The sequence below is a fragment of the Megalops cyprinoides genome, chromosome 11 (genome assembly GCF_013368585.1).
Source record: "Megalops cyprinoides isolate fMegCyp1 chromosome 11, fMegCyp1.pri, whole genome shotgun sequence".
Taxonomy (NCBI): Eukaryota; Metazoa; Chordata; class Actinopteri; order Elopiformes; family Megalopidae; genus Megalops; species Megalops cyprinoides.
In genome coordinates, this window is record NC_050593.1 from 25,377,909 (window position 1) to 25,405,851 (window position 27,943).

The window sequence follows — 27,943 nt, forward strand, 5'->3', positions numbered from 1 at the left end:
CCTACTTGTCACTTGCTCAAAACCAATCACATCATGGGGAGAACCTTAACCAATAGTTACTGGCTACAAAATAAAACAACACTGTCAAAGTTACTTAGTTACTTGTGAAAAATGTGTCCCATAAATGGAAATAAAATGGAAACAAGATGCAGACCAAATACTATACACCAAATATATTTATTTTCTTTGTATGAAAAGAAATGCAAAACATTAAAGCTCTTCTATTAACATTCTGCTTTCAGCAACAGTATGTATTGCAAGATATTCTTTGAAATTGTTTGTCTTACTCCATTTTAGCTGACCACAAAACTGAGCTACTTAGATTGGGATTGAGTAATGTCATATTAAAGGCAACATTGGTTTGATTATCAAGTATCTATATTTGCCACATGTGACACCAAATAAATAAAAGACAGTATAAAAATAATACATTATACTGATATATTAATGACTGCATTATTGGCTTTTAATAATCTAAAACCCAGAGTGAATGAAGAGTATGAAGGCTTAAGTACATTGTAATTAATCTCATCAAACTGATCAATTTCACTTTGCTTACAAAATTTAACCTTTCCCCTGATATTAACTGTGACCACAAAACCCCAATGTCAAGACGCTCAACATGTAACATAACACAGAATGACATTACTTCTCATTTCATTTGTGCGTTGAGACTACCCCACATGGGTAGAGAATAAGTGCATGGATTCCTGTCAAGACAACTGTGCTAACTGTGCATTAAATAGATACATACATAAAAAATGTCTTATATAAGTTATACCAGAAACATGTAGTATTAAAAATACCATGGTCACAACTACAAATGATATGACATCACAGACACCTTTGTTCTATTGGCAATATAACATTAAAATCATACTGACATTACACAAAGTATTTGTTTCACAAGTTAGTCATGATGACCACCTTGTGTCATTCAAAAATGCCAGGGGTTTCCCCTGGTGAAACTTATTGTAGCGCTTGCTTCGCAGTGCTTGGTAGGGTCCCACAGTACATGCCACACGTTTACCGGGACAATCTGATCAATTTTCCCAGGTACTATGACACCAGTGGTGTACAAATACCCTCTTGTAGATTATATATAAAAATATATACTGTACATCAAAAGTTTGGCCACACCCAATTAAGATGTCAAAGACATCTTCTTTCGAGACTTATGCTTAAATGCTTGAAATGTGTTTCTAAGACAAATATAAATAGTGACGTTAATACCTATGTATGAATTTCTTCATTAAAATAAAATATTGTTTGGCTACTTTGAAGAATCTAAAATATAAGTATTTCATGTGTTTAACACTGTTTTGGTCATTCCATAATTCCATGTGTGTTATTTGATAGTTTTGATGCCTTTACCATTGTTCTAAAATGTGGAAATAGCAAAAATTAAAAAAAAAAAACCTTCTATGAGTAGGTGTGTCCAAACTTTTGACTGGTGCTGTATATAAAAAAATTAAAAACGCAGATCACAGGGAAAAACCATTCTTAATGGATTTTGAGCCCAAGGTTCAAGCATTTGGTTAATTTGGTTTCCTATTTATCATTCCACAGCTCCACATACATTGCATTAGGCAAGTTGTTTTTTTCTTCAAACATAATGCATGCTTGTCTATGACAGACAAAACCATACCAATAGGCTTGTCATCCAATCATAGGGTGAACTTTTTATATGTGGAGATACAAAGCAACAAGCCCATTATTATTCACAGTAGAAAATATATCTTAAGATGAAAATACTGACTTGTGTCAAACAAGCTAATGAATTGCTTCATTTGGAATATTTTAACTAAGTGCTCATCAGAATAGACATGTTGGATACTGACTCCAATCTGTAATGTACAACAAGCCCAAGTATCATCTTAAGGCAACAACTTACAGAGAACATATGCCAAGTGATGGTTGATTGTCCTCATATGCAAATAAATACAATAAGTAAAGGCTTCATGTATGACCAAAAATGACCCTTTCGTTGACAAACCTGAATACAGGCTTCCTATATCTACCCAGAGCAAACTGGTAACATTTTGTTCAAGTAGATCTCTCATCCAGCAGCATCAGGCATATTTGGAAAACGTAAGTGCTTGACACATCAGCAGCCGAAGACACATGAAGAGTTTGTCTTCTCATCACCAAACTCCAACACTGTTCCTCAGTTCTCTTGGTAATGAGAAGAGAGTGGGTCTCCTGTGGTCTCCCCCACCTCTGGGGTGTAGGGTGATGAGTCGCCCCCTAGCGAAGCCAGCTCGGTCTCCTTGCTTTCCATTTGCCCAGCACGCTCACCCCTGCACCTCACCACTACCTTATACACTCCAGCTACCAGGAAGATGACAGCAATCACGGCGAAGTAGCTGGCATAGATCAGAAACTGCAGAGAGAGGAGGAAACGCTTAATACACAGCACTGGTAATCAGAATGCGCAAATGCAAAACTAAGGATTTGCTGAACTCCATCACTCTCAAGTCTATACAAGATAGACTTTCTGCTTTCTTTTCACACTGAATCATACGTTTACACCAGAAACCGTTGTTTGTTTTCATTGGAAACATTCGTTTTTTTTCCAACACTGACTAAAATGCCAGAGCAAAGTCATGGCAAATTTTCAATGAAAATATTTATTCTTACACTGCCTTACCTGTGGGAAAATATCAAGGCCCAACCCAACGGTGTCCACCACAATCAAAGTGAGCAGAGTCTGCAGTAACAAGGCTATAAACGTGTTCACTCCAAACACAAGGGCGTAGCGCCTCATGCTGAGGTTAGCAGCTATCTGGTACCTGGTGTGGAGATGCAGAAATTCAAATTTACATTGATACAGTACTGTCACAGAGTCAGTATGACATGAATACCAAAGCTGATGTAGCACTTTCATCTTTTTGCTAATACGCCAAATCATTTACAAGCACAATGCCCCGCATTCATGCTGAGCCTCTCAAGAATCTCAGAGTACCTGACAGTGAGAGGGAAAATTAACTCATCGAGCATCAATATGCAACCCCACCTGGCAGTACTACACCACAATGCTGATCACAGATCAGTTTCAATGGGGGTGGCGACACTGATTTGCCAAATTCAACTGGAGATCAGTCAGTTGACCAAAATTGTGATAGAACAGAAATTTGGCCTCGCTGTAATGAGTGCCAGAAGACATTAAATAATGACTGTCATTTAGTACCATGGTTTAACATCCCATCGAAAAACAAGAATCTCCTACAACACAGTGTCCCCGTCCCTGCATTTGGCATTTCCTTTCACAGTGCCAACCCCACCCACGTCACTTCCTGCACCAAGCTGGTTTTTACAGGTCTCTCAAATAAGTACTAAGTCCACCTTGCCTAGATTTAGCCATATCCTTAGGTTATTATCTATATTTTACATTCCCCTCCTATACTTGCTCTCCTGTATTAGTTTCATCAAGCCAATTTCACAACCAAACACACTGGAAAGCTGTGATTAACAAACTCACGTTGCTATGGTAATGAGCAGCATGTAAGTGCCCCTAAAGACAACGTAGGAGGCATAGCACACCCATATGTCCCGCACTATGTCCATGAGGTACACTGCCACCGCAATGACCACGGTGAAGACGCAGAGGGCCAGCTCGCCCCAGGCTGCCCAGGAGATCTTCACAAAGCCCACCCCAAACGCAGCCACCGCACCTGAGGGCACAGATCAGCACGTCAGATTTGCAGCTAACATGGTTGAAACACATTCAAACAGCACCAATCAACTGGTTAGCAGGTGTTGTCACATAATGACACTGGTTATGCTGCAGTGTTGTTTCCTGCGGACGAAGAACACTGATTTTACAGGCTCTCTATATAAGGGCGCTTCACGTGTTTCCCTTAAAACAGTACCAGCAATTCTCCTTAAAATAAGTACTTAACATGTACACTGGATTGGAGCTCAAAATTAGCTTTACATTCTCTGAAAAACATCAATAAGTAGCTGAAAATAAATCTCCAGGAAAAGGTACACCAGGTGTATGCCAAACTATTGTACCTATAAAACTGATTTATAAATAAGGTGCTGCATCTTGCAAATATTTCACTGGGTTTGTATTCCTCCTCATAGATCCTTTACTGAGTACTCATTACAAAGACAGAGGCAGTACCCAGTAGTGTTGAGACAGTCTCCACGTAGCCATTGTAGATCTCAAACTCCTGGGAGGGAAGGACCTTCTCCCACAGGGCCTGGGCATAGTTGACCACCTGGTAGTAGCCGCAGGTGGAGAGTGCCCACCACACTGACCAGGCCAGAAGCGTGCAGGAGGAGTAGCATTGCAGGAAGTCACTCCACAGAGTCTTCAGCACATCCACCAAGCCCACCTTCCTGTCCTTGGCTTGCCTCATCACCTGTGATTAATGCAGGGAAACAACATGGGAGCGGGAGGCGAAATAAGTTGGCTTCATGTGTACATTCCCAGTGAATTTAGTACTGGTTTGTCTAAACCTGCTACCTCAGCCAGTGTTTGATTTGTTATTTGTGCTGGCATCCAGGCCTGAGTCACGCAGATTCTGGCTCGTAAAGCACACCAAAGCTGTAAAAGTCATGGTAAATTCAGTGCACTAACCTGACCGGGGAATTATCTTAAGCATAAAACTTGTTTTTAAATGTTATAAAAAAGCATCGCAAAGACTAAAGTGCTATTGATCCAAATGACAAACTTTGAATTAATGATTATATTTTATATTTATTAAACATGGAAGGCACTGTATAGCCAACTTTTCTGTAAAAGTATCCAAAAAAGTTCTTTTTTTTTTTTTTTTTTTAAGTTTTGTTGTGCAAGGCACACACAAAAAGAATTCTCCTTGTGCTAATAAACTGTTAGCAGAACAAGTTAAATACAATCCCTTTTACTTTACTTGAAGCTATCATGGACGCACCCTTGGTGCCTTTCAATACGTGCCTTGGAAATGATGCATCTGCAGTTATGCACCTCAGACATGGGTGTGGGTGTACAGACAGATTCACAGCAGCTCACCTTGCCTGCCCCACCATGCCCATTTGCATTGAGTGGAACATTACTGTCCAGGTCCTCCTTTTCCGCATTATAGTGATTCTCCTCCGCCATCAGTATTACCGCGGTGTTGTTCATAGGCTCCTCCACGCCCTCTTCATCCGAGTCCTGGGCATTCTGGTGGAAGAACAGGCTCTTGCTGGCCACAGGCAGGAACCATGGGGCTGCAAACCCCACGACCGCCGACGCCAGAGTGATGACGCTCAAGTAGAGCAGAGGGACCTCGGCCACTGACACCAGGAGCTGGCCGACCAGGGAGCCCACAGCGGAGCCCACCAGCGTGATGCTACGGCAGTAGCCGGTCACCTTCTGGTACTGCTCCGGGTCCACCACGCTGTAGATGTAGGAGAAGTAGGCGATCTCTGTCGCCGTGGCGACCCCGTAGAAGAACTCCAGGAACTGCATCGCCAGCACTCCCTGGGCTTTCACCAGCATTGCGTAAGTCACCACGAAGCTGGCCCCCTGCAGGATTATCACGGGCTTGTAGCGAAGGTAGTCCGTGGCAAGGAAGACGGGAAACAGAAGCGCCAAATAGGAATAGGTCCATACTGGGTAAATTTCATTGACAACCTTCAGAAAAAAGGGACCAAAAAAAAAATGTAGCTAGTACTGTGAAGGGAAATTCTACTGTGGACAGCATTTAATATATCCCTTAATTTTTTTTTTAACTTTTTCAATCTGATTAGTTACTTATACTGTGTTCTTAAGTCTCAAAAATATTTCATTTTGGCATCTTGCATTACATCAAGGATTTAATTAAAACCAGATTATCGATCACGAGAAACCGCTTTAAGAGAATACTCAGAATTCTTCAAGCACTTCAACGACTACTGGACTGAGTCACAAAACACATGTTGAGGACCATGGAGCCCAATGATAATTTAACCTCTGTTTACTTTCAGTATTTATATTATTTCTGGAAAACACATACACACACACACACACACACACACACACATTTTGACACTGACATCTAAGACTGATGCCCAGGCTCATATCAGACTGTATGAGTGAAATCTGTGTAGATTCTGCAAGAAGACCTTAACGTTGGGCTGCTGCATGAACTCAGCCTAAATTAACATCAACAGGTCATACAGAAAAATCTGCAGACACAAACTTTACTTCTAGTGATCTCCAAAGCTGTACTTGATTGTAAATTTGTTTTTTAGTGTGCCAATTTCCTTCCCCTTTCATGAATGCCACAGGTAACAGCAGGAAGTCCCCATAGGACAGGAATGATAAAATAAGATTGTTTCCGGCTTTCCCGCTCCACTTTGTCATTTTTTGGCATCTGCGACGAGAAGCGGGCTCAATTTGATTTAAGTTCCTTCAGTTCAAGAAAATAACTGAATTCAATTTAGTAACTAAACATTGTAATCTTCACAGCAAATGATGGACGATTTTCAACTCACTCTCTGACCTGGCTGAGCTGAAATGTAATTCTACCCCAACTCTGTCGCCAGCCTCTCACGCGGCTGACGCTTGTGGACATAGGATGTGGTAAAAGAAAAAGAGAAGAATATTTCGTAGGCAACAACTGACTTCCCAGAATATATTTGATGTATAAATAATTCGATTAATTCATTGTCGAGAAAACGTGATACCTTGTAAGCAATTATTAAACGTTTCTCGTAGCTAAGCACGTGCATCGCAAGTTAGCTAGCCATATGGTCACAGAAATCACATGAAAAGACATGCGTGTGACCAGATTTTCTGCTTTCTATAGCTAATTAACGTCAGCTAGCAACGAAACTACTTTACTGTCTCTTTTAAGAAAGTAAAGTAAGAACGTTTCCACTTTCCGATTCAGAAACGAAAAACGAATAAGACGAAGCGGACCCAAGAGGTCATAAAGCGTCTGCAGGTAACATTGGTTGTTTGCATGTCCTTTGGAGTCCGGTTCTTACAATTCTGTTGATGCCCAACCTCAAGCGTTTAAATAATTAACTCATCAAGCTAACATTGCACTTGAGCTGCCGTACTCTACTGATGACATTGTCTAGTAGTAGTCTAGTATAGCCAACTTACCTAATTAGACTTGCTAGACCTAGCCTAACTACAATTTAGCTAAGTGAGTTTCTTTATTTATCATTATCTAGCCATCAAGCACCTCTTAGCTAAAACAAAATAATGTAGCTAAAATGTAGTTGCATGTGTGATCTCTGTGTATAAGACAGCTAAAATAGCAAGGTCAAGTTTGCCATATCGGTAGTGAGCTCGCACTTCTTGAAATTAATGACGTTTGACTACAATTTTAACATTACATCACTCACCTCTGTTTCAGTTAGGTTCTTGTCAGGTCCCATCAAAAACGCGGTAAGAAAAGGTTCTGAAGGTTTCATACTCGAGAAAAACCCATAGACGCACAACAAAACTGTAGGATAAACCCATGGTTCAGACATGTCAAATACACGCGCTGCCTTGCCTGCGACCTTCCGAACAACCTTTCGCGCAAGTTGCGAAATTACGGACTAATTTTCCGCTCAAGATGATAGCGATGCTCCGGTGCCAATTCTGCGTGCCCAATCACTGATCTGCTCCGGCAACATAGTAGCCAAGGTTCTCACCAAACCAGATACGTAACATCAGACCATGTGGGAGGTCATCCCTACCGTCGGGATAGGGGCTGCATCCTCATGTACTCAAAAGAAGTAGAATGTACCCGGAAACTATCGTTTCCATTGCCGGAGCTGGAGAGTCCAATATGGCTGTCAGTGGGCCGCAATTCCTTAACTTCCAATTGACCATAATGGAAAAACTAATAGGATTTTCTTCAAAACTAGTTAATTCACGTAAATATTACCAGGCCAGTTGTATTCTTAATAAATATAACAATAAGAAACTGTATGTCTTTTCGTTTAACGCAACTTCCTGACGATATTTGTACGCTGTTGTTTTCCACTTCGTACACTCAAACAGAGACGCTGATTGGTTGCGCTCTCTACACGTGATGGATCAACAATAAATCGTTTGCAAAGTCCGCCAGAAACAGAATTATGGATTGTAAAGCTGCCAGTTCACTGGTTAATGTAAGGGGGTGATTAAAACAGGTTATGACTCAGCATTCTGTACTAAAATTGTGCGTTGAATTTAATGTAGTATTTTGGACCTTGCTATCAAGTTTGCAATCCAACGAAAACGGCTGTTGAAAATGAAAATCAATCCATCTGTCAATATCCATAGGTTATGGAACTAACCATCGGGACTCATCGGGATTTTCTTTTGTGAGTGATAGCTGGAAGAAAGGTGGGGTGTTACTGGCAGCTAGATAGACCGTGATATTTTCAACAGGGTGATCTATCATTTGTGTTCAGATACTATCAAGCTATGTGCATAACAGTAGCCTACTATTAATGCCAACCAACCTATACAACAGTCGTGCCTATATATTGCTAATAACAGTAGACGTTAAAACATTGCTAGATTCAATCCAGAGCTTTAGACAAACCAATCAGAGATTTTAATTTGTTAGAAAAAAAAAGCTGCTTATATATTACCTGATTGTCCGCACTGTCTTAATGGGTTTTCAAAATGAGGGTCAAGTGTGGATGTCTGCGCGTTCTGTTAAATGCACCTGTTACTTCAAAGAGGACTGCTTCAGCAGAAGCTGGCGACACCTTATTTTCTGATCTTTTGAAGAAGGTACATTATTCATATTGGTGTGCGGAACTGTGCTGACGTTAATTCAGATGATGTCATAAAATGGGTGAGGCTGACAAGGGGAAAGGCCTGGAGATGGAACGAGGGCCTATATCTTCATGTTCAGCCCTTGCACCCGACACCCTGACCCACTTGAGGACATTTCAGATGAAAGCAAACCAGCCTAGTCATAGCATAGAGTTCAGATTATGGACTGTTACACGTAATGTGTAATAAATTCCAGAGTATTTACAGCTACAGGGGTTTGAATAAATGTGACCTGTGTTTTTTGGAATAAAATTTGTTAAATAGGGATAAAATAACTTTGCTCTGTGCAGTAATGTTAAGGTTAGGTACAATATGAAAAATAACCAAGAAAAATGATCCGATACCTACCTTGTTCTGTTATATTATATGCTTATTACTATTTAACCAGTGGTATTAATTCATATGAGCAGCACTGTGCATTTCAATAAGATTCATAATGGAAATATGAATCTTTGAATTTTTTAATCTTTGAAACTGCAAAATCAAATCTTTACAAAACATGGGGCTCCTAATTTGGGGACTCTCATGAAGCTCAGTTGTTAAGGTATGTGCTTGAGTGCAGTCTGAGTTCTATGGCCCAAGCTTGATCTGAACTGTGTCCCAAAAATGACCAGGAGCTAATGGCAACAGAATTGGCTTCATTTAGTCAGGGTAGGGATGGTCATGCCAGCAAAGTCTCCTTCTCAGGTCTCTCTCAGGGTAAGACTTGTACTGTTAAAAATAGTCATTAGCTATGTATGAGTGTACCAGAAGATTCATATACGAATAGAAATTTGAGACTTGCTATTAAAACTTTAACATATTGCATGGCGTGTCCAATGATTTGCAATATTTTTTTTTCTCTTTCTTCAGTGGGTGACTCAATAGAATTAACATCAACTTTGATCCATGAAGAGCCTAATGTGCAAGCAAGATCATACCTATGCTCAAATGTCTGGGCAAGTGCAATACTGCTGGGTCATATTATGTCCCAGTGCAGCTGTAAAGCTACTGCTAAATGTCTTCTTCTCATATGAATTTGTTAATGAGTCGCAATATAACATCCTTCCCTAAGGAAAGAGCTGCATGCCATTCATTGCCCATATTGGGCCTGCCCCAGAACTCATTTACACTTTCATCTCCCCAGGAGAGGACTAGCAGTCGAATGCCTAATGTTGGTAAGTGCAAACAAATCCTATAGGTTTCCTGTACCTACCCAGTTCTATGAAGGGTTACATGTTGAAAAAGATATGTCAAAAGGCATTCAGTTTGAGTCACAGTGGGATTCATCCAGTTTATTTCAAAGAGCTCTGACTGTAGAGTCTGAGAGATATTTTACTAGTATTATCCAAGATAGATGATTCCCTGCACAATATAAAAGTTCTGGTTCTGTATTGTTTAACCTAAAGGCCTTTTACAAGAACTGTTTCATTCAGCTGTCTAATGTAAACAGTTACTAGAAATCAGGTACACCAAGCATGCACAGGGAGTTCATAGTCTCCTTTGTGATGAAAGGTCTCTGCTATGGTACTCGTCTGAACAAACAGACATACATAAGCACATACAAGCATAGAACCTATTGATGGTGACTGAACAGATATTTTAAGTACTCATATATTTACAATTCGTCTAGAGTTAAGTTCACAGATAATTAAATAAGTAAATGAAAGGGATGACAATTTCATGCCTTGTATCCATGTATGAAAAGAGTTAGGGTATGTGTCACAAAATAATGCCCTCTGTGTCCTTATTTAAAATCACACCCAAGCAGCTCTATCCTCATGGTGATTGTGCTCTCCCACCTTCGAGGAATAATCTTTATGAACCGTGCAAATATGGGGGGATAGATGTAGTTCTTCATATGTCCATTATTGTCACTGTTTCCAAGAAATACCTGCAAGAGGAGACAAAAGGATTAAAATTATCTACAGTATATGACTCAGACTCAGATCAGACCGCTCATATCTTACACTGGTACAAGTTACTCTCTAAGCTTATTCTGGGAAATGGTGACTTTGACACAAACCTGTGGCTCAGGGTCATGCTCGTCCTCTTTGTATTTCGTCCACGTCTTGCCATTCTTGCTGTACTCAATGATATACTCTGTCACGTACATCTCTGTGCCCAAAGATTTGGCCCCCTGGGTAACGATACCGGTTATCTTCATGACCTCCTTCAGTTCCACCTGCAGCCACTGCTGCATATTATTGGTCTGTTGAATAAAAAGGACGGTGATAGTTGGTCGATGCCAGCTTATGAGTTACTACACAAGGCTACTAGACTGCATAGCACAACACAGCGTAATTTTTGTTGCGCGACTACCTTAGCCTGCCAGGCGTTGACGGCCCCCTGTTTATTGAGACGAGCGAACCATGGATGCCAGGGGCCAACGAACCAGCTGGAGGCTGTAGAGCTGGCTGTGATCTGCTCATCCTTGATCCTCCCACTCTCCATTCCCAAAGGCACAGAGCATCCTGCCACAAATCACACACCATCACAGAGCCATCAGTGATTCCATTTCAATGTCCACTAGACCCCCAGTCACCTGGGAATAATTGCCCGGTGTTATTTGTTTATTATTGTGAATAGCTATATCTTTTGTTTGTTGTATAGCACAATTAAACGTCTTGTCTTCGTTCACCCCAATCTCTGTTGTCGTCACCTGTTTGCTGTTCGCCGTCCCGTCACAGTCATAATGACAAAACATCAATAAACAGACAGATGAATAAAGAGATGAATCTTGTCGACCAGCATTATGGTTTTTTACAGGACAAACTGAGTAACTGCTCACAGTGACGCTGAAAGTGCTTCATTTGGAAACAGTAATAAAGTATACTTATATGGATTTAAGTTAAACTACTCATACTTTTGTGACAAGTGTGCTGGGACCATCAAAAAAACATGCTAAATAGGACTGAAGCAGACTGCAAAAAGGCTCGATGGCTGGACGGACTGATTCCTTCAGACAGCTATGTGATGTAGCCGCAACTAACATTTTGTATATTTGCATAAAGGGGACATTAATTCCAGTATTATTTTGTCACTTTACCACATTACTTTCTTTTTTATTACTTTGGCAAATTGATTTTCCTAAAATCCACCTAAACAGACCTTTCACAAAGGATAACTCCCACTCCCACTGTCCACCAATGTGAAATATTTGCTTTGAAAGGTTATGTTCTCTGTGGTTACAATTGTACAATGGATATGTTTATTTATGGTGTAAGTGAAAGCATCATTTCATGTTGTATAGTCTGTCACCTACCATCGAGCTCACATCCATAGTACTCCAAGCGCACAGTTGGCCTATTATAGGAATTGTGAGGGTGGAGGCGAATAAATCGACCAATCAAAGGTGGGAAGAAGGTGTTTTCCTTGACGTCATGGGAATCTTGGTTTCCTGTGAATGACTGGGGGGGTAACATTCAGGGTATTACATATGCACATTATTTTCTTGCTCTGCAGATCACCATTGTTAGATCATAATTTCAGAGCTGCGGTCACCATTCTGAAGAAGTTGCTGTTTCCCTTGTAGAACGTCCACTTCCTCCTGTCTGTGCTGTAGGAGATGGTGTAGTTCATGACATAGTGAGAGGTGAAGAACTGCTTGGCTCCCTGCGTGGCCACCTTGCTGATCACCACCGGCCTCTTAAAGTCCACCTGGGGAACAGACATTGTCAGGTTTGATTCATATGCCCCTGGGAAGGACAATGCTCTACAGTTACCCTTAAAAGGGAAACAGAGCCCAAATTCAAAATGATATGCTTTGCTGATTGACATATTTTATGGTATGTATCAGGTATTTACATGTACAACTGAACATCCTGTATTGTTACACCTGGTTCACTGCCACCATTTACAAAGCTAGAGATATTCATCAGAGTGAATGGAGGGATACAAAATCCTGTCAAAAAGCTATTTTTCCTTGATTAGGTCCCTCAAAGACACCAACATTTATATTGATTATTTTAATTATTTTTGGGCAGTGGCATTATAATACCTTTCAGTGGATTTTTTTTAAATGGTATACCCTACTATAAAGCTCACACACTCTGTTCCAAATAGGTTAATGTTGGTGGATATTGGTTTAGAGAAGTAAGGTGAATGACAAGGCCAGTTACAGGACAAGGTTTGCTCAAATGTACATGCAAGTAGTTGATATATACCATAAAATTGATAAAATTCAGATTTTAAAGCAGACTTCCCTTTTAGAGCACATGCAAAGTTATGCCCCCAAAACTATTATTAGTGTTATAACCTAACAAATACTTCTTGAATTTTTTAAGTTAACTGTTAGTTAACTGACCTGTTGTGGAGGTCAGTAAGTAAAACAGCCCCTAAAGAAATTGTTCAGTTTGACCTAATCACATACCACACATTCCCAGCGTGTTTGTTTTCTCATAGAATAACCAAATTTTCCATTTAAGTGTACCTGGATCCAGTTTGCAGTGTTCCTCTCAGTACTCCAAGCATTGTATTTGCCTGTGTTATATAGTCTGGCCAAATGTGGCTTCCACTCTCCTTCAACAGATAGCAAGAAGGAAACAGATGAGAACAGAGCAGCTACCCAATCACTATAACAGCAACCGAGCAGCTGTAAAAAGCAGAATCAATACGTCTACAGTGCTTTGGTCCAAGCTGATCGTAAGTAGACACAACCTGTTTTTGCTGACATGTTCCATACAAAACATAAGACATCTTCACTATTTCACTTCACTTATCCTTATATGCAGTGACACCTAGGTGAAGCAGGTACCTGTGTGGTGAGAGGCCGTGATCTGGCTGTCTTTCACACTCTGGGAGACCAGGCCCAGTGGATGGCCACATGCTGCAAATCAGAGGGAAAAACAAATCAGAGGTCAAGAGGGGAACCTCCAACTCACACGGGCTGACACATTTCATGGTTTTCAAAGAGCAAGGCCAAGTGGCTTGGTGCCATTTTATTTGAGATTCCCTTACAGTTGTCTATAACCAGGAACAGTGTCTGCATCCCTCTCTGCTGGACACCCCCAACGTCTGACTCCAGCTGCCATAGCCCAGGCTTTGAAGGCCACATCTCCAAAGTTGCAAAGCCACCTGGAGGAACAGATGTTTGGGGGAGGGGAGGGACATACACAAAAAAGTACATATAGTTAAAGTACATACCAAGCTGATATATTAAGCTTATTTCCTTTTTTGCTTTCACAGTTCCCTTAAGAGATAAATCAATGCTGCAAATAAAAAGCAGACTCCAAGATCAGAGAGACTGTGACACACCAGGAAGCAGTGGATAAACTCCCTGGCGATATTCCATGATTTGTTTGTCCAGGAAGGTCTGCCCATGGAAGTGGACACTGTGGAGATCCTTTTGAGACCCCATGTTGAAGAGGTGCCACCTGACCAGCTGGTTGGTATACATCCTGAGTCCTTTAAGACTGAAGACAATACCGTTGATGGCTGGAAAACAATACTTAAGGTCAACAAAACTCACAAATTGCCCATTTTCTAAGTGTCTTCATCCATTTGCTAAACAATTTACAAGTTAAAAAAACAATGACTTCTATGCTAAATTAATGACGAAACAATAGAAACAACAATTTAATCTGAATAGGAAGTTTCACATCTCAAATATGAACACTTTCATTTGATGAATCAATAAGGTCACATATTTTTGAAAAATTTGTGTATACTGCTGGAAACGAGTAAGGAGTAAAATAATAACACTTTTCCAGCAATTAGTAGTGATAAAACAACATGAACAATGTAACTAAATAAAGTTTTCAGTATCAGATACCCCACTCAAATGTGTTTTTTTTTTGTCAGATTTAAATAAAACTTTAGTTCAATTTAAAAAAGGAAGCCAAAAAATGGCACATAGTCAATGACGCAACATTTCATACCTGGGAATTTCAAGTTCTTTGTGAGCTGATGATCCACCGCTGCTTTTTTATTTTTCCTCTGTATCAGCTCCACGTTTTTTTCATAATACCAACTTTTGGTTTCGTCAAACGTCATGAAGAGCAGGACAAACTCCCGCATGTTCTGCGAGTGTTTCGCCAGAGTTCCCTTCCTACAGATCAAGAGGGGCCCGATAAGCCCTGAGTTGATGTCTTTCTCCTGTAAATAGCCACAGAGTAAATTTGTCAGCACTCCCGATGAAGATAATGGAGATGCAAGGAGAGTAAATGCTCAAGAGAAAGCACATAGGGAAAACCTGCACGGCAATTAAATTGTTTTTTTTAAAACAGTACATACAGTATATTGCAATTTAGTCATATTCCAATTAAATACACTATGTATTGAAAAATACAATCAAATCAAATTCATTTCAGAACATTTCACTAGGATGTTGTATATTTTAGAATAGAATTTGTATGTTTTAAAACAATTGGCATAACATTTCGGTTGAAAATGCAGTACTCAGATTCTAATATGATAATGCTCTTGGAAAATTGCTATGAAAATCTAAATTTTGTTGAATATGTTTATGCTCACAGAGGTCAGACTCTATGTCTGATCAGACTGGCACTCACTGGGTTCACACCAGAATAGTAGGCCCATGTCCGACAGTCTGATTCATGAGGCTTGGGCCCAATCTTGGGATCCACCTTCCAGATGTATGTGTAGGTTTGTTTGGGTTGAACCTCATTATCATGCTTGTACCAGTAAGGAGACTCGTCATCATACTTCAGTCCCTCCATTTGTTTAGTGTAGGAAACACCATGCGCATGCAGTGAATATGGTCTGCTGGCCAGGTTTCTGAAAACAACCTATGGAATAAAGAGTGATACATTTCAAGGATTGCAGTGATGAGTCAGTATCTGTGTGGCTACTTGCCTAACCTCATTGAATGTACCTTTTGTGTGTCATTGTGGTTACGAGTGTCTGCCACATATATAAATATAAATGTAAGTTACTGTCTAGTGCAATCCATACAGAAGTTTTCCTGTCATAATGACGTAATTATCTGACACAATATATCATACGAATTTGCCAGTGTACCATGATGGTTTGATCAACTTCAGCCTTTATGATGGGACCGAGGATTCCAAGGTGCTCATCAACCTCTCCTCTGATGTCTGCTGTGCTGAAAGAACTGTCCAGGTAGCTCCGGAAAACCACTTTAGTGAACTTTGTTTGGCTTTCATCTATGTTTGTTCTCTCCTGCCTCCTGTTGCAGGGAGAAAACCACATATGTACTTAACACACAGATCAAATGGAGTAAGGGGGGGGGGATATTAAGTTTATATGAGGCCTGAAAACATGCCATGGTCTCTTGAATACTTAAATACTGCCCCTTTTATTAGCCAGTTATTGATAACATAGAAAGAAGAATAACGACTGTAGTGACTATCCAGTTGAAGCAGTACTTCACTGTAATAAATAGGGGATTGTCTGGAAACGTGGGCTGGTTAGCAGTCATTATCACCATAAAACATATATCTGAGAAAATATATCTGAAACTAGTGCTCTCTGCAAACATGCCTCCTTCTATAACCAGTCATTTGCAATTTCCAACTTGGCAACCAAACCATGCGTGACTTTGGACATCTTAGTTTAAAAAAACTAAGTAGCTCAGTGGTTAAAGTGTCCGCCCTGAGCACCAACTAAGCTATATGGCCTGGGTTAGATGCCAGCCGTGTCATCAGCCGCTCATGACTGGGAGTCATGAGGCAGGAGTCGGGCACCCTGTAAGCCATCGGGCACCTACAAGTTGCTCAGATGATGTCACTGAAGCTGCACACCTCCTACAGTAGGCACTAAGCTTACTATATTGTGCCAGGTAACTTATAGTACAAAAATCTGCTGGAGGCATGCAAGTATATGAGAGAATTACATTTGGTGCGGTCTAGTGTGCCTGCACAAGTGAGACAAGTCATAATTGCCAATTCCAAAATGAGGGGCACATAAAGGGGTGAAAAGCAAAACTATCATTAACTATCATTTTAAAAATGCAAAACCCCCTCTTGTTAATTATTGAGAGGAAATAAATTATCCAACAGGCCAACTACATGTACGAGTAAATGGTATCACTATAATCATGCTACTCACAATCGCAAAAAGGTATAGTGAGACAGAGAGGCTAATTCCCAAACGATACCTTTGGCCATACCCGGCGTAATCCCATTCAACTTCTTCTGCAGCTATGAAGTATGGCTTTACATTGTCCCCTGCCATTTTCAAATAGTATTTTGTGGTCTCGTCGATATCTTTAATGTCACCTTGCTGGCTGTATGGGTCTTTGTAATCCACATATTCGTAGGTATCCTCAAAGCCCTCATTAGGAATATCAACCAATTCAGACTCCTCACTCAGATTAGGTATGTATAACTCGTAATCATTGAAGTCCCGTCTTGGCACCACTATAACAATGGATTTTGACTTCAGATCTTCGTTGGACATGGGCTTCATCCCCCTAGGACTGAATTCAGGACCCCCAGAGTCCATGCTTCGAGAACGGGGCTTAAAGAGCCTCTTTTTCTTAATTCTTGACCCAGGTGGCTTCCTTCCCCCATGGGACTGCTTCTCTTTACCTCCTTGTCTGACCTTTGAATCATCCAGATTTGGCTCAGATTCATTCCTGGTGTTCTTTGTCTCCATAGGAACCAGCTGATGATTCCCATCGTAACTCCAGTGCTCCTTCTGGTGGTCCAAGGAGCTGGTGAGGGTGACCTCCTCGCTGTTGTTTTTCAGGTAGATGATCACTTCCTCCTTGCTATCAGTGCTAGGCAGCATTTCCTCCTCTGAACTGCTGTTGGATTCCTGTTTGCGGTCCAAGAGGGGTCCTGACACTGTCAGAGACAGATTACCCATGTGGACATCCACATTCCACAACATGTTGTGTGAAGAGGAAACATTCATCAAGCCATGAGAAAATGTGATGTTTCTGTCCATCAAGCGATTGTCCTCCTCATTTTCATAAGCGACCTCCTCTGATGAATTCCAGTGTTCCACACCAGGAGCTTTCATCACAACATTCCACACTGCTTCTTCATCCGATGATGAAGCCGATGAAGTTTCATTGTGTACTTGGATTTTGGGAAGAATTTTGTCTTCCATTGCAGTCTCATTTCCTCCATCCAAACCTAGTGTTGACGTTGCTTCTGGCAGCAGACTATAATTGCCCTGTTCTGTGCTGGTAATCATTTCTAGGGACTTGCTGATATTGTTCATCACATCACTTTTGCCAATTTCTGCATCGAAAGCAGTGAAATCTTTGGCACAGCTAGAATTGCACACAGTGGCTTCTGCAGTAAAAATATTACCTCCTGAATCCAGTGTTGCATTTTCAGGCAACGCTTTCTGACCCTCGTCGGGGATGGTGGTAGCAACAGAACTGCTATATGGGAATTTCGCTTCTGAAACAGCTATATCCACCACATTTTTATCATAACCAGTGAAGATTTCTTCAGTGACAGTACTATCGAGTAATACAAACTCTTCTTTGTCTGTGTTGTTCATCTCCATCTGAGTACTGCTGGGGAAAATCTTGGAGAAGGGCACTGTGTAGGTGAACAAGTCATTCCCTGTAGCTTTGTCCCCAGACACCTCAGGTTTTTCCACATGTGAGGTACCTTCTTTAACTGGGGTGGCTTCTTTCTGAATTTCCTCAGAGCTCCCATTAAGCTGGCTTAGTACTGCATCCGTTGCCACACCCTCTACAGCATAACTGATTTCAGCTGTGATGTTGGTTTGCAGGACTAACATTGTTGTTTTGTTTACCTGTAATTCCATACTGGTTGTTTCAGCCACAGATTCATTCATTGTTGTAGCATTGGTCCACAGATCTGCGCTGTCAGCCGCTTTCCCTGTTGTATTCAGTGTTTCATTGAAGGACCCTCTCTCCATGATGTCTCCGTTAACCTTTGCCCTCTCTGCCAATGACAAATTTCTCGGTTTCTCATTGGATCCTAGCTCTGGGTGAGTCAGGTAATGTAAAGTTGTGTAGGAAGAAAGATTCTCAGTGGTGTTTCCAACTGGAAAGACCTGATCATCAGAATCCAACAGAGAGAAATCTAACAATTCTACATCATCTCTGAGTCCTTGTGATTTGTTCTTGAATGACCGAAGTCCAAGTAGCTCTGCCATGGAGTCAGTGTAATCATCAACTTCATATTTAATCGAAGTTTTTTCTGTTGGTTTTTCATTTCCTGGTTTCCTTATTTCATCGATATCTTCAGGGCGCCATGTATTTACAGATAAGATATCAGTTTCCTCCTTCTCGTTATAGTCATAATCTAGGTAGCACTCAAGGTCTTTAAACTTCACTCTCACTCCCTTCTGAGTCTCATGGGAGCTTAATGATGCCAGCAGCCAGTGGCCTACAAAAACAAACACCATTTTAGTCAAGTTAAATTATGAAGCTTTACTAGAGCTGACCACACTTGAAATCTGTCAGCATTTCACCTCAACCTGATCTTTCACCATTTATCTACACTTGTAACATTTTCTGTATTTAAAACCCTCTATACATTCAAATAAAAGGCAAAATTGTGAACAATGCAGTATGCCTTTTAAAAGCATCTATGTTATTTCTCAGAATGACATATCACTGGGCTACATCGGTCTTCACACTAATATTATTTCAAATGTACCTATCAGTAGAGGCTTGAAAAATATGCCTTTGGTCAATGTATTAGAAAAATAATTCCCAGGTGGTTAGTTTACACATCTACTTTCCTAAAGTTTTACATTTTCAGAGAGGAATCCCAGGTTAAGATTTAAAATCGAATTGGAATCTGTAGTGGACGTTTAACAACACTTTTTTATCGAAGCAGAGACACAGATGGACTCACCAATGTTATCCATGTTCATGTGGATGGTCTCCCCAGTCATTGGAAAGAGACTGAGAAGATCCTCTGGTCTGTCATTCAGCTCAAAACTGTGACCATAAAAGGTGGCGGTCTGAATGTAGTCTTGTGCACCAACGCTGGACATGTGCCAGGTCACTATCTCACCATTGCAGAACCCCAGGACCTGTCCGCTGTCATATACGTAACCGTTTATTGCTGTAGAGAAGAAATGTAGCAATCAATTAATTACAATGTATGAAAATACTGTAGCAAAACTTTTTGTGAAACAATTTATGTAATTGAAGGAATGCATTACTTCACATCCTCTAGATGGAATTTGAGGCATATTATCTTATAAGGATCAACGGGGTGTGGGTAGCTTTGGCTCTGTTTTCTATATATCTATAACACCATTTGACAAGCCTAGCAATCAAACACGTGAATGAAACACACAACCAATAGAGGGAAAAAGACAATTTAAATACATTAAGACCATATTTAGTGCACAAACACTTTTAAAGCACCTTTTTATCTTACTGTAAATACTACTGCTTGCTGATGATGTTCTTGCGATTTTGACTGCAGAGTGCTGAGGCATTGTTGAGGCAGTGTCCCCAGCACTTTGACAATACGCACATTTGTGGGTGTGGCACACTAAGATGGTGAGCAATATTGGCAGGTTGTCCACTGCTTTAAATGTACTTCATAATATCTACCTTCACAATGAGAATCATGCTATTTCATTGCCTCTAATACGTGCAGGTCTGCCTTTTACACTACTGCTATGTTTTCCACTCATGATTACAGTGGTACAAAATCATAAAAACTACATTGCAGTTGTGTGTCCCTCTGATGCACTGGGTGAGATGAAGTGAGAGGGTATGGACACTAGGCATTGGGGGTAGGAAGCTAGCTTGCAAAGCATTGTGGGATGGGAGCTGGACCACAACGTACTGTCCGTGAACTGTACACCCGTGTGGAGAGCAGCTTGTCCTCCACCCAATGGATGCAATTGCAAAGAACTGCTGGAAATACATTGGACATGTTCCTTAATGACCTACAGCCATATATGCAGAACAACATGTAGCAGGGGACACTCAATTTAGTCTCAACTGCTGATCCAAGCACAGAGTAGGAAAGAGGGCAAGTAATTCTGAATCTGCATTGTAAATAAGTGAAGAAAATAATACTCACAGTGCATCACATTGGATTTATAAAATTCTGGGTCTTCTTTGTTGACTCTTGAGGGGTCCCCACAGAAAGATTTGATGTTTTCATCGATGTACCAGCTTTTGTTCTCATCAAAAACTACCAGCATTGCGTGCTGCTCTTTGTCTGCCTTCAACTGCAAAACACGGTCATGTTTATTTACTAAAACACCCAGGGTGATGTATGAGACTATAAAACCCAGGACTTAAAATCCATGGACATCCCAAACATTTACAAATCAGCCCAGTAAGGGACATTAACTCTGCATTATCTTGGCAAATCCTGGGATTTCCCTGGGATTAAATGTGTTTCTGCCTTTCAAAAAACCTTAACATTTATTTCAAGCTCCAATCAGAAATCATGTTAAATAGTAAGTAATATTAATAATAATGAGGCAGGCCCACTGATAATTTTTCAAAGAACAGCCTTAGCTGCCCTTAAAATAAAAATAAGAAATGCTAGACAATTGCTTTTGTCCAGTGTGGGCCACCGTACCTGTGCATTCCTCTTGTCGAGGGACTGACTCTTGCAGATGAGTAGAGGCCCAACGAGGCCGGAGGCAATGTCCCGGGCCGGGTCCACTGCACTGTGGTACATCCTGGTCAGGCACCGCGAGTCGCTGTCTGTGGGCTCGTCCTCCTCGATCACTTTCCATTCATAAGTATGGGTCTGCCCAGGCTGTACCCCGCTAGTCTGGTTACCTTGTGGAAAGGGAGATATAGGGGACACCATGGGTGACAGCACAAGGAGGATATTGCAGCTGAATCAATATGTGAGACGAAACACCTAAACCATTTATTGACCATTAATGGTTTCCTTAATGAGGAAAGTGCACAGCTTCAACAACAAACGCTACAATACAAATTTATAAGAGGGTAAAATCATAACAAAAGAAGAGCACATAGACAATAGAAAGTGAATAAAAATCTGCAGCGTCAAGTTATTGTTTTCTGTCACTTTAAAAAAAATAGCAATGCATAGAATCACTGGTTTATTAAAAATGGGTGCTTAATGAAATCATTTTGAGCATGTAAATTATATTAGCTGTAAATGATGTCACACTATGACATGCATGCAGAGTGGCCTCTCCATGGTTCACACTCTGCCACAGAACTAATGATAGCCCTGACGGCTCCACCAAAAATGTCTGCAATTAAAAAATATCTTTAAAAAAAAAAATCTCACTGTGACTTAACTTGTATTTTTGGAAATATTAAACTTGAAATGGGTGGCAGTGTAGCATAGTGGTTAAGGAGCAGGACTCATAAGCAAAAGGTTCCCGTTTTGATTCCCTGTGGGGCCGCCACTTCTGGCATACCCTTGGTAAAGGTACTTAACCCAAAATTGCCTCAACATTGCGAAAAAAAATGTAACTGATGTAAGTCACTCTGGATAAGAGCATCTGCTAAATGCCAATAATGTAATGTAAATGTGAGGAAAATAAAAACCAATGAAAATAATGGGTGATAATAAAAGCCAGCAAATATGCCTAACATCAGATTTTTCAACTGATTATATGCTTTATCATATGCTTTTACCCATGCCTGCTAGTTCTTTACCCAGTCTTTCCCAGGCTTTTTTGTTGTTTGCCTGTTTTCCTGGCTACCTATTCTATGAATCTCATTTTGGAGATTTTAAGTAGATTGAAGCTAATAATCAATATATTACCTCTCGTTTTGTGAAACTAATTGCACACATGATGTAAAAACCTCTGGCCAATCCGCAGAGAGAGAGGCTTTGGACATTCTTATGCTCTGACATGACCAGGTCTTAAATTCTAATTGTATTACCATTACAATCTCCTTTCATGCATTGCTGGTATCATTGATGACAAATGCCATATGGGCTGGGAGACGTCCTATCAGAAATAGGATAACTGTACCTCTGTCAGGATAGCTGAACCCTTCTTCCATCTTGTCGATAGTCAGCCCATGTGGGTATATGCTGTATGGTCGACTTGCCTTGTTCTTGAAGACAATCTATCAAGATAAAGGTCATACTGAAAGCCACCCTATGTCATCCTTCTCTTGTAACACTGCTGCCAAGACTGAAAATATAGATTTGCCAGGGGGGGAAAAAACACAGTGGAGATGAAATGAGAATCTCTGTTCAGAACATGGAGAGCCTGTATCTCACCTTCACTATGTCCCTGATCTGAGCTCTGATCACAGGGCCCAGGATTCCGGTCTCCATCTTCCTCTGCTTATTCTCTGCTCTTTCCTTGAACGTTTCGTCTGTGTACTGGGTGAATACAGCCTTTTTGTACTTCTGGCCTATGCGATCAGAACTGCTCTTCAGGTATTTGGACTTATAGTCACTACATACCAAGAAAGAAGAGAGAACATATATGGGATTCCATTCAGGAAAAAAAAAAAACTAAATATACATATATTATGGACTCCTTTGATCTGACCTATCAATATACTCAGCCATCGTAGGTGCATAATCCCAGATGACCTCCTCAGCAGCAATGTAATAGGTCCACTCCTGACTCTGTCGTCTCTGTTTCATTGTGATTTTTCGGCGTGGAGGGGGGATTTCCTCACATTCTTCAATGTTCAGATAGCCATACATTCCAGCTGCAACAAGATCACCGTTCCACGTCTAAAATATTTACTTATTTACTTATTTACCTACATCAATGCATTATTTATGAAAACGTTAAAACTCAATAAAGAGGTCATTGTTATGACTGTGACTGCATCATAATGCATGCATTAAGAACAGGAAAAAAAAAACTTGAAAAGAAATGAAAGTGAATCATGTTAAACCAATCATAAGGCAAGCAGTGTGGTTTTGTGAGGCAATAAAACAGCAGGAAAGTGTTTGGCTGGAAGCACAAAGAACGGTATGTACACTCAATACATCAAAACAAAACACATTGCCGGGGGTTATTTTGCTATTGAGTATCAACTTTTTCCAGAACATTAATGCCAGGCAACAATGAGATATAAATGTTAAAAGATAATTGTAAGGTAAACTACTGACAATGTTTCAAAGAACATTCCTTGTCCCTTTTAAGTCTCTTTTAAGGAAAAGAGCAAGAAAGACTTCAACTTTTTTTTATGTTTACGGTAACACTGGTGCCACGTGCGGCTGGTGCCTTACCCTCCATGTGGCCGCTGACGATGGAGGACACCAGCCACTGGCCTGGGTGGGCGGTGGTGATGTTGCCACTGGTGGAGGAGCCACTGATCAGCCCCACTGTGGAGACCTTATGCCCTGAGTGCAGCATCACCTGCCCGTTGAAGTGGACCGAGAAAACCTCTGGCTCTGAGCTCATGCCCAGGAGGTGCCAGCTCACTGAGGTGTAGGCACAAACTTTTAGATCTGTGTGAGGACAGAAGACACATGGGCAAAGAGCCACTCACAGCCACACGGCATTTTAGTTTAAGACACCTATGACCTGGATTATTCAAAGGGAAACAATGGTATCTCCCAACATAGTTATACAATACAGCCAATCCTATAGGTTATACTTTACCTCAAAGGCATTTAAAGTGGAAGCATGACAGCTAGGAGAAGAGAACAATAAAGTCCCACAGAATTGATGTACGAAGCAATGATGATCCAGCCTGGTACATCTACCTAAATACTGTCCCTGGGGTTCCTGTTCATAGACCTAATTTATAGTCGTTGAATATGTACAAACCTATTATTCATATCAATCTCCAATTAGATATACATGTTAGGTGGCTGTTATAAAGTTCTTATGTGTGCACTCCCGTATCCTATTAAAATACAAAACTGTGAAATGCGTTATGTTACCATGCCATTCCTTGGTGTTCTGTTACTCACCTGGTATGGAGCCGTTCATGTAGCCATTGATGGTGTACTTTATACGGCTGTCAGTGGGTGCTAGGCCTGTGGTGTACCAGCTCTCACTTTCATCAAACACTCCAAAGAGCAGCACATATTCCTGGGAGAAAAGAAGCTGCTCGCCTGTGTCACTGAGGCTACCTGCGGTATAATCAATCAGAATCCATCAATTATTGACTTGTGTTCCTCTGAAAACGCCAATGACGGGATGACATCTTAAATATTGTGTCTTAGTGCAAGAGGATCGAGGCGCTGATGCTGAAAAAGGTCAAAAGCTCAGAGTGAGAGGACTTTCATGACCTCCATAGGTGGCGAGGTTCTGTGATCACTCCTGTGTGGTTGTCCTGTGATTTCTGTACAAAATGAATGAAAAAGCAATGGATCGATTTGGATGACCCTTAAAATTAATGTATTTGGGACAAGGAGTAATAATTCTGTGGATTTGTGGACTCTTCATCTGATAAGGGTGGTGGAGGTAGATTCTTAACTGAGTGTTAAGCTACAGGAAGTTCCACGGTGACTGCCAGATCAACAGGGAGGTAAAAGGGATTCCGAGTCATGATTTATGAAGAGATGTTTTTTGAGTAATTTTGATCCGTTTTTCATGCCTCTATTTGTGGTCTTTGTATTAGAGGTAAACCAAAATTAATAAAACAAAGCTGTGATCAGTATGATCTATTATTGGATATTTGATGGAAAAAGGTAAGAACAGCACTTCAATACGTAACACTGAATATGTAGCAATGCATAACACTTGACAAAACATATATTCTTGAGTAAGCGTGCCCAAAATATTTATTTTGTGCCAATAAAGGGCAATAAGAAGAGAAACCGTACCCTCTTTGCACACCAGCAGAGTGCCAATCAGTCCGGAGTTGAAGTCTTTGACGATGTCATAGTGGGAGATGTAGGTGTAGGTGAGACAGGGGGGGTCCTCCTCTGTTGGGGCCACCTCGTCGGTCACCTCCCAGGTGTACGTGTGCTCTTTCCCCGGGCAGACCTCGTCATCTTCCTTCTCAAACAGCGAGGTGTTGTCAAAGTACAAGGATCCTGAGAAAGTTACAGCATGGTCACATTGGACTCTGAGCAGACTGTGAATAAAACTAACTCCTGAACTGTCAAAATATATCCCTGCTCATCTCCTGCAATCATTCCATTGAGAGTCATACTTCAATGTCCTGTCTAAGATGTGAGATATAGGCTGTATGAATTCATAATGGGTTTGGCATCAACAAGCAGATAAATGTGATATACTTAAAATTAAGCATACTGTTTCAACCCAAATTCCCAACGGGGACTTCAACAGTTTTTCAAAACTCATTATTGTTATTATAAAACTCTTTTCTGTAAGAACATTTGGTCCTCAAAACTATGCCACTCAAAATTCTGTGGACTTCAGCACCACATTTTGAAGTGGGTCCTGGTTAAAATGTTTCTAAAGTAGCCAAACACAGCTGTTTGTGTTTCCCAATTTGTGTATTTAACTGAATGAGTAACATTCAAATACAGTGAGCAACATCCGTTTTTTTTCTACTGATCAGTCAAATGTTGGAGAGAGGTAGTGAGCCCACACCCTTCCTTATGTTTTATCACGAGCTCTTAACACTCATCAGTAAAGTTGCAAGTGGAGAATGATGGTGCCTGGCACAAGGCAAAACATTTCTCCTTACTTTTTCCCAGCAGTTTCCACTACACTTAGACTGTTGACCCAGTGCCACTTTCAAGATGATTTTGTGTTGGAAAAATGCATAGTGGAAATCTACAGTTCTTCCTTTTCTGAGGCGTGTGTAGTAGGGTATCCCCTGTATTCCCAAACAATCTTGTAGCAATCACAGAATGGTTACACACCTTCTGACTGTTTCACATAGGCTATGCCGTGTGGATGCAAACTGTACGGCCTGTCAGCCATGTTTCTGAATGTGACTTTGATGACATCACCCTTCTGTCCCCGCAGGGTAGGTCCAAGCAGTCCTGTAAAATCATGACAAAATTCACTTGAAATGGTGCGCACATCAGGGCTGTTTCCTTGGTTTCCCCAATATCGGGAAATTTCCTTCTGCATGAACCTGGACTGGTAACTGAAGTAAACATGATGAAGGAAATATGTTGGATCACATCAAGCCCACACAAAGCCTTTACCTAACCATGGTGGATGGGCCTTGGCCTGTTTGAAGCCAGCATCATACTCCCTGAACACAACTTTCTTATAGGTGGGGCCAGAACTGCAAACACGAATAGAAAAGAGCAGTGAATGCATAGGGCAGGACACTATATGTAATAATAACTATTACCATTATAATTATAGCATTATATTACTGTCCAAAATTTTAACCATTACCTCATATCAAGATAAATCAGTCAATATGTTCACCATTTAATGAGCACAGTAGTATATTTTACAGTTTATTAGGATATGATATAAAAAGACATAATGCATACATTTAGTAATGAACATAAAGTGAAATTTAATCTGCCAAATATGAAAGCAGACTGAGCTGTGTTATCAGTGTGGATTACACCCACACTGAAACCTTTTCTTTTGCTTCTCTGTCATTTTCAAAAGATAGATGTCAGAAATATAAACAGTAAATTTTATCATTAAATTAAATTGTTAACAATAGGTAGTTAAAGGACACTTCACTGTTCCCTCAGTCATTTACTTTATGATTTAAATGATTGTTTATATTATTTGTATCTCTCTGGAGCTTCAGATCTACTTGAAATATTTTTTTGAAAAGTCAAGCATTTGAAATAAACCCCAAGGAAGGTGGGAGCACCAGACACATACCACTAATCTCACAGGGCTAATAAACAACTGCCATGTACACTGAGCTACATACTTGCGACTGGTTTAATGTTCTCATAAACCCAATTTAAAAAAATAATAGTAATAATAATAATTTGAATTACCTCTGTCCATCTTGTGCGGTGTATGTCCAGTTTATGTGGACGGCGGCAATATAGTAGTGCCTTTCCACAGCCAGCGCACTGTGTAGCAGCAGGCCCAGGAGGAGAAGGGGAGCTCCACTCCAGGAGCAAAGTCTCATGTCTGACTCTGGAACTCCAAGTGAGCACTACTCTGTGTGGAGCAACCACAGATTCTGACCCTCCTGATGAGCCTACCCCTTACTTTATCACACACACACACACACAAACACACACACGCACACGCGCCCCCTCTCGGGACAAACTCACGTCACATACCAGAACATTGGCTCAGAGGGTTTCACTAGAACAGGACTGAAACTGTGTGCTGTTTGCGGTTAGTCATTTTCAGTTAACTGTGCGTAGCCCCTGTGTCACGTATTAACATAGATCAGACTCAAAGGGCACCTAGGCTTGTTCTCCAAGTTGCCAGCAACAGTTTACATTATAATTAGCATTTAAAACTTTACCATCATAACTTTACCATAACTTTTCTCTGACAACATTACCATAACTG

At 40.7% G+C, this 27,943-nt stretch overlaps 2 protein-coding genes across 2 annotated transcripts; both read right to left on the minus strand.

Moving 5' to 3' along the window:
- Positions 1-1,428: 1,428 nt before the first annotated feature.
- Positions 1,429-7,929, minus strand: slc19a2 (solute carrier family 19 member 2). Its single transcript, XM_036540048.1, has 6 exons — positions 7,309-7,929; positions 5,000-5,605; positions 4,130-4,370; positions 3,482-3,674; positions 2,651-2,792; positions 1,429-2,383 (listed from the first exon to the last, which is right to left on the minus strand). The coding sequence occupies exons 1-6, from the start codon at positions 7,435-7,437 to the stop codon at positions 2,168-2,170; spliced, it is 1,527 nt and encodes a 508-aa protein (XP_036395941.1). The 5' UTR covers positions 7,438-7,929; the 3' UTR covers positions 1,429-2,167.
- A 2,051-nt stretch (positions 7,930-9,980) lies between these two features.
- f5 (coagulation factor V) lies at positions 9,981-27,595 on the minus strand. The gene is made up of 25 exons (XM_036540049.1): positions 27,412-27,595; positions 26,641-26,723; positions 26,350-26,472; positions 25,339-25,551; positions 24,481-24,642; positions 23,791-24,012; positions 23,096-23,261; positions 22,819-22,999; positions 22,565-22,661; positions 21,178-21,383; positions 20,668-20,818; positions 19,477-19,689; positions 16,782-19,002; positions 15,683-15,851; positions 15,214-15,450; positions 14,581-14,797; positions 13,958-14,137; positions 13,661-13,777; positions 13,458-13,529; positions 13,134-13,222; positions 12,206-12,361; positions 11,967-12,111; positions 11,024-11,175; positions 10,728-10,913; positions 9,981-10,595 (listed from the first exon to the last, which is right to left on the minus strand). The coding sequence occupies exons 1-25, from the start codon at positions 27,546-27,548 to the stop codon at positions 10,449-10,451; spliced, it is 6,042 nt and encodes a 2,013-aa protein (XP_036395942.1). The 5' UTR covers positions 27,549-27,595; the 3' UTR covers positions 9,981-10,448.
- Positions 27,596-27,943: the final 348 nt, after the last annotated feature.